Source organism: Ipomoea triloba, chromosome 10, assembly GCF_003576645.1.
Source record: "Ipomoea triloba cultivar NCNSP0323 chromosome 10, ASM357664v1".
NCBI classification, from domain to species: domain Eukaryota; kingdom Viridiplantae; phylum Streptophyta; class Magnoliopsida; order Solanales; family Convolvulaceae; genus Ipomoea; species Ipomoea triloba.
In genome coordinates, this window is record NC_044925.1 from 22,110,926 (window position 1) to 22,118,714 (window position 7,789).

General features: G+C 38.0%; 1 protein-coding gene across 4 annotated transcripts; it reads right to left on the reverse strand.

The window, feature by feature from the left end:
• Positions 1-717: 717 nt before the first annotated feature.
• On the reverse strand, positions 718-5,827 carry LOC116031881 (cation/H(+) antiporter 18-like). 4 transcript variants are annotated; one of them, XM_031274221.1, is made up of 5 exons: positions 5,495-5,827; positions 3,742-3,980; positions 2,468-3,469; positions 1,780-2,190; positions 718-1,695 (listed from the first exon to the last, which is right to left on the reverse strand). In XM_031274221.1, the coding sequence occupies exons 2-5, from the start codon at positions 3,931-3,933 to the stop codon at positions 886-888; spliced, it is 2,415 nt and encodes an 804-aa protein (XP_031130081.1). In that variant the 5' UTR covers positions 3,934-3,980; positions 5,495-5,827; the 3' UTR covers positions 718-885. The 4 variants fall into 4 exon arrangements, with proteins under 4 accessions (XP_031130081.1, XP_031130080.1, XP_031130082.1 ...); XM_031274220.1 differs by having other exon boundaries at positions 3,742-3,983; XM_031274222.1 differs by having other exon boundaries at positions 5,489-5,827.
• Positions 5,828-7,789: the final 1,962 nt, after the last annotated feature.

Consider the following 7,789-nt stretch of genomic DNA (forward strand, 5'->3'; position numbering starts at 1 on the left):
GGGGGGGGGGGGGGGGGGGGGGCGAACCCCATTATATATATATAGTATTATATGCATTAGTAGAAATAACTAATACAATATTATATATAAAAATAACTAAACATTGAGATAATTTAGTTGGTAATTAGTAGTTACAGGATATGGACCCCAGCCTGAAAGACCGAGAAAGACAGGCAACATAGGCAAGTGGCCAAGTCGGTTGAGGGAAGAATAAAGCGACACAAACGGCCGAGGGGATAGAAAATGGCATGATTGAAGGAGTTGGACCAGTTACATGAGGACTCAGTTCGGTATAGGAGGCACTCTGGAAAGTGTGCGGGATGAAAGAGTTAGCCAGTTGGAGCAAGCAACATGGTTAGTAAAACCAGTCGAATAAAATAGTAGAGATAGCCTGTCAAAGATCGAATGGCTGAGTTAACCGGTCGTCAAGGCTGGAGTCAAGAAGGATCGACTGTAAAGGAGGAAGCCGCCTGGAGAGAGCAGTGAAAAGAGTAATCCGAGCACTCAACAGGAGGGAAGTAATGAGGATAATCAGTGTGAAGTTAATGGCAATGATAAGGTCAACCATTGTGGAAGGCAGTTCGACATGAAGGAGACGAGAAACCGGCATGAACTCTCATGATTAAGGCATTTATAGCTTCATTGATTGCGTCAATGAGAGGCTGAGCATTTTAATCATCCTTATACACGTTTAAAAGGCTTGAAAAGGCTCGGAAATAAGGGTTAAGTAATTTTGATATACACAATGGTAGTCACACAACCAACAAGTAGGTTTTTAAAAGTATACATATTATGTATGTTAATTAAAACCCCAGATAGATGTCCATCTTACTGAAAAGATGAGCACGCAGTAGTTTAGGCAGTCAATTCAAGTATTCAACATACTCAAGCTGAATCATAATTCTCCCCATCTGATGAATCTCCATCTTTGAGCGAATTCAAATGGTTTAGCGACAATTCCCTGCGGTACTGCTGAACCACCAGAACCGAAGCCGTTGTAGGGAAGTCCGGGTAAGTTAACAAGCTCCCCACCGCTCCCAATTCCGGGCACTCGCCCTTCTTCTCCAACGCCGCAACTATCTCCCCTTCCGGCACTCGCCCCACCACCAACAAATTGCAACGACTCAACCCCTTAATCGCTTCGCTCGCCTCGGCGCCGTTTTTCACGATCGTTTCCTCGTATTTCACGGATTTGTTCTTCATGGTTCTCTGCTTGAAATCCGCCAGGAAGGTTTCGTCGTCCTCGGATAATATTGTTTCTTGGGCGCTCGGGGTCGGCGGCACGTTTAGTGCGACCCTTTCCCCTAATATCTCCGGGTCTAATATGAAGCGGGCGACCTGTAAACTGATACCAGGATGCTCGGCCATTCGCTCGCCGTAGGCCAGCGCTTCACGGTCGTCGTGGCCGCCGAAGTATAAGACGGTGATGGAGTAATCAACGTTGCTAGCCGAAACGTGGGATGTTCCCCCGAGCCCCCGGTCGACCAGGATACCGACCGAGCAGGGCGCGTACTCAAGCACGCGCCGGTTGACGTGCCGGAACTCGGTCCGGGTCGTCTCGAAATGGCCGTCGAGCCGCTGGTGTTTATGAAAAGGGAGGATCACCATGGCCACCCTCTTCTGCGTGGCGCACTGGGTAATGTCTTCGTGCATGCTGGACAGCGCGGAGATGGCCGTGGTGGGTCGGATAGACACCTGGTATGAATAGGAAATATAACTGATTAGACTAAATCAATATAATAAAAAAGGGGCATGGAAATATTATTCCTTAATTAATACCTTGCTGAGCTGCTCGAACGTCTCGAAAGCGACGACGATCTGGTTGGAATCGGTGATGGCGCCCTTGTTCCAGAAGGGCAGCCCGTTCTTTCTGGCCTTGTGGCACATCTGAATGGCGGAGGGCCGCTCGGAGAGCTCCATGAGGTGCATGGCGTAGACCCGGAGCTCCCTCTTCTCTTTGCCCCGAGAAGCCTCGATGAGATTGATGAGCGAAGGGATGTTCCTCGTGCTGTGGAAACATGCCAAGATTCGGAGTTTCCCGCTCGAATCCTTGCTTTCTACGGATCTCCGCTTGTATTCCGTCACCGCCATTTTAGCCGGTTTGTATACCGCAATCACTGATGGTGTCGTGATGAAGGTGGTGAACAGTGCCATTAACACCATTATAGCAAACGTTTGATCATTCAGCACCTACAAATGTGACCATCAAAACGTCTAAGTTTAAATATATAATAGAGAAAATTGTATTTCATGTCTTTTCTGTTAGTACAGATTTAGTCACTGTATCAGTAAAACGGCAATTTTAGTCTCTTGTGGACTACTTCTGCCACCCACTTAATAAAGTGACTGATCTGATTTGGTATGTATTACTTAATAACCTGGCTGATTTGATAATTTAGAATCAGGTCACGCATATAACTTAGTGATGGACTAAAAATGTCTATATAACATATAATGTCTGACTTACCCCTCTATCTTTTCCGATGTTGAGGACAATGAGCTCCACTAAACCTTTGGTGTTCATCAAGAAGCCGAGACTGAGAGCCTCATTTATAGGCATCTTGCACAGGAGAGAGGCAACAATAGTGCCAACAATCTTTCCAAAACAGGCAGTGACGATGACTAAAACCAGGAGGCCCCAAGACTGCGCCCCACGGATGGTGGCAACGTCGGTTTTCAACCCACTAGACACGAAGTACAAAGGGAGGAACAGCCCGGAGACAAGGTCCTCAACTTTCTCAACCAGAGCACCTGAGAGCGGGCCTTCTTTGGGGACAAGAACGCCCAGCACAAAAGCTCCAAACAAGGCGTGAATCCCAATGGTGTCCGTCACGAACCCCGCCGCCAACACGGCCGCGAGTGTAGCGCACACGTAGAGCTCGTTCACGGGCTCCCCTTCCGAGCAGCGCCGCGCCATCCAGTTGAAGATAGGCGGGGCGATGAAGATGCAGAGGGTCACAAACCCAGCCCCGCACAAGAGCACCCATAGTGACACCATGGGAGAGTGCCCCGTCCCCGACAGCGCGATGGCTAGAGCTAACAGAATCCAAGCCGCCACGTCGTTAACCGCGGCGGCGGACATAGCCATCCGCCCAACATCGGTGGTTAAGAGCTTCAGCTCTGCCAGGATTCGAGCCAAAACTGGGAATGCTGTTATGGAAAGTGCCACCCCCATGAAAACTAGAAACGGGCCCTGCTTCACTCCTTGCGATATTGTTCCTCGGAGCACAAATGACGTCCCCACCCCTAACGCAAATGGAAGGCTGATCCCTGCTAGGGCGATGCTCAACGCTTGCTTCCCCGTGCGACGAAGCGCTTTGGGATCAAGCTCAATCCCCACAAGAAACAGAAAGAAAAGGAGACCAAGATTCGCCAAGGTATCTAACACCGTTAGGCTCCTCGGTGGAAACACCGTATTCAGAAAATGTTTGTTCCTCCCTAACGCCGATGGACCAAGCAAAACCCCTCCCTGCAGCCGCCCAAAACAACACATGTCAACTTCAATTCTTCTATATTTGTATATGTTTAGCAAAAAACTATAACTAATAGCCAATTCAAAGAATAAATTTATTTCTGTCACATTTTAGAGTGCTGAATTTGACCCTTCAGGCTGAAGGTTCAGGAGAATTAAACTCGAGTTCTCCGAAAATTCTTCCCCACAAAAAGAGCTTACTTGTCTACCACATTGGGTTACAGTTTGTGCAAATTAAAACTACTAAAAAATGAGAAACATTAACTTACAATAATCTCTGCAATGACGCGAGGCTGTCTGAGTGGTCGGAGAAGATAGGCCAGAACTCGGGTGAGCACAACCACCAGACATATCTGCAGAATTAGCAGAGGAAGGGCATAGTCTAAGGGACTGTCTCCTTGAAATGAACCATTAGAGGTTGCCTTCATAGGGCTACATTTAACTGTGCCATTCGTAACCATTTTTGAGCTCAATTCAAAATTCCTTATTTCTCGATCCTCTCCTCTAACTGCTGCACAGTAGATAAAAAAAAAAAATTGTCAATGTAAAGGTTCCTTTTATACTGGTTGGATAAACTTTAACATCCTCTGATGAGGTGTATTAATTAATGATCTAATGGCAAATGTTACCTTTTTTGTAAAATTCTTACAATTACCTTATATAGATTAAGAAAATTTTATAATATTCACCGTTACCTGTGTAATATTACTGATATCGATATTAATTTTCACCGTCAACACTTAACACTTGGCCTAGGAAAAGTATATATTTCATAAATAATTAATTGTTGCTGTCATAACTGTTTAAAAAGTCAACTTTATTATTTCAAAAAATAAAAAGAAAAAGAAGTCAACTTTATCTACTAAAATACGCTATTCCTAGATGCTAAGAATCTTCGCATTTCCCCTGGGATGTATGTATAATAAAATTTTAAGGTTGTTGAGGTGTTGGGCCACATCTGTGGGATCAATTCCATCACAAAAAGTGAGAAAATAAAAAGTTGTAAATTGTTTATTATGGTTTAAAAAAGAAAACCAAAAAAGAGAACTAAAATTCAAAGTTCACTACTGCTTGAAAGATTAAGAAGTACATAGAAAATATTTAAATTTGAATTTTCTAAATTTATAATATTTTTCCACGCACGCCAGTATGTATGAAAATATATATACAACACAAAGAAACCAGAATCCTACAAAATGTTGGGTTCTTTATACTTATTAGAATATAATAATAATACGTAGTAAAGAAGTAAATTGATTATGAGTGGCAATTTTGAACTTTTGCACCTTAAATGGAAAAATATATATGAAACAAAACAAATTGGAATTGTGGTATGATTCTTTGAATATTCAGTTTCAAAACATGCGAGCTGAGCGATATGCAGACCACATAGTATAGGTGTCAACAAATTAAACATCCTCAAAAGTCGACACAACGTGTCTCCTCTCTCACTGGCTGCCGCCACCATTTTTTCCGGACCTTAAAAATTTACTTAAATACTTTTTCTTTAATCAAGTGCTCATATTAAACTTACTAATTAAAGTCTTCACCATACTAATTTATTCTTATGTGGATACTAAAGCTCCATTTTAAGTGGTGAAAATGTGTTTGACACTTCAAACAATTAAAGCCTCCATCTATTTTATCTCAACTAAAAGTCTAAACTGTTACAATTGATTATTTTTTGAATACACGAAAATTAAAATCTACAATTAAAGGTTTAAGCAGATAGTTAGATTACACATTTATATTTGTATATTTATTTATATATTATATGCTCTAACACATTATAGGCTTTTATTTAATGACTTCACTCTATCTTAATTATGAACATATATACATGTTATTTTAAACTTACACAACTTATATTACTACAGAATCGTTTCTTTATGAATCCCCTGTTGTTTTAGTTTCTTTATGAATCCCCAGAATCACATTTCACTATATATTTATCTAAAAGTAACCCAAACATATATACAGTAGTATATATGCATCGAGAGAGAGAGAGAGAGAGACCTGAACCTTGAGAAGTTGGAGAAAATCTATGAGGGAATTGAAGGATCTCACTGCAACACTTCCTTCAGTTGCCCAGAGGAAAATATAATAACGATCAAGAAAAGAAAATATTTTTTTTCCTTTTTTGGGGTTTTGAAGTTGAAATATAATTCTTGGGTTTTAAAGCAGTGGATGGGCTGAAGAAAGAGAGAGAGGGAGAGAGAGAAAGGTACTAAAAATGCTCAGAGATATGATTGTGGAGCTATGGAGATGGTCAGAGAGAAATATGAACCGAAGACTCCATGGCGAGAATGCCTTCCATTTCTCCGTATTTATAGAATCGCCCAAGTTCTCCCACTCCCCAAAATGCCCTCCCTTTCATAACTGCACCAATAGGATAAATTGGTCCACACATCCTGACATCATACATTTTAGACTCATAGCTTAATTGGTTTGGGAACTTCTTAAAAAGAGTGTGACAAAACAGGTAAAGTTTTTCGGAGCGGACAAAAGAAGAAAAAATTACAATGGGATTATCATTTTCTGCAGAGAATGATAATCTCAATGTAGTTTTCTTTCTCCATTAGTGGCACTCTCCATACGTACAAAATACATTATATGTTTATCAAAATACATGACTAATTAATTAGCTATTGATTGGGTAATAAAATAATAACATTCCTATTTTATTTTTTAAGAGAATAATAATTAGCTTTAATTTAGTTAATTAAAAATGCTGAAAGACCTTGTGGTCAAGCAACATAATTATATGTTCTCTCAATTCTCAAATAGAAAGTCATAGCTTCATAGGCTCAAACCCTAGTTGGGCCATTGGCTTCTTGTCTTTTATTTTTCATTTTTATGTTCACTTTTTAAAAAATAGTATTCTACTCTCCAATTTTTATTTTTATTTTAGAGAATTCATCTTCCAGTTTAAACATCAACTTTGTTTATAGCACTCAATATAACTAACATATTAATGCTAAATAATAAATTAAAATTAAATTTTAAAAACTACAACAATATCATTTTTCATTAGAAATGTCATATAAGGAAATGACTATTTTGTAACTAATAAATATAAGGGCATCTAGCAATCTAGCATTTTCTTATATTTAATGTTTCTCACATTCCAGATAAAACAAAATAAACACAAAAAATTATGTGAGATCGTCTTCCTGACATGTGTAATATTTTTTTATGAAAATGTAATTTTTTTTATGGATCTTGAAAAGTATTAAATGCTTATTTAAAAATAATATTTAAAACATTAAAAACACGAAAAGATTGCAATTGCTGAACTTATGGGCCCAATTGTTCGGACGTTTGCTTTTCTCGTTCAATGTCGGAATTCCCGAAATTTGGACACTCCCCAAATGTATTGCAACTACTGGAGTGGCTACCGCATTTTCCTCTAATACTATTTCACATAACTTATTTAGGAGCTTATACTTTATTTTAAATTATTAATAAATTTTTTATGATAATATTTTCAAAATAAGCTAGTATAACTTGAAATAAGAGTTTATTTTGAGACGCTATTTTAAGTAGCGTTTTAAAAATAAGCTAGTAGTTTCTTAACTTTTTTTCCCATCTTTATCCTTATTATTTTAAATAAATAACATCCTTTACCCTTCCCAATTAAAACTATTTAAATTTTATGAAGATATCATTTTTCGTCTTTTTACATTTATCAGCCTATCAAAAAGTTAATTTTATCAAACACTTTTAAGCATAATCAACTAGTTTAACAACTCTTCCATTTTCAACTTTTAGCTTATAGTTTTTCAGCTTTCTGCTACTTTTCAGCTATGTTTGCCAAACATAGCCTCTATGAGAAAATTTGGTCGAAGGTCTAATTGTGCAAACTATTGAAACAATAGTTATTTTTATAAGGTGTTTGGTACTCTTTCATTAATTATATTTTTATAAAAATATTTTTAATGAATAAAAATAACTTTTAGAAAAAACTAATCAATATATTTAATGTTATCCTAGAAACATAAGAATTAAATTAGAAAGTTAAATAAGATGTTTGGTTCATTTAAATTTTATTAGAATTTTTTAAAAATCTTTAATATATTTGTACCATCAATCAGATTACGAACAAGACAAACTTGATCAAAATATAATAAATGATTTTTTTTAAGAGAGGGAGAGACATGAATCATTATTGAGGAATATATATATATATATATATATATATATATATATATATAAAAGACTTTTTTTTTCTTCAAAAGTACTTATACTAATTAATGATATAAGACTTTTACCAACCAAAAAAAAAAGTCAGCTCAAGAGAGAAAATTTAAAAAACAA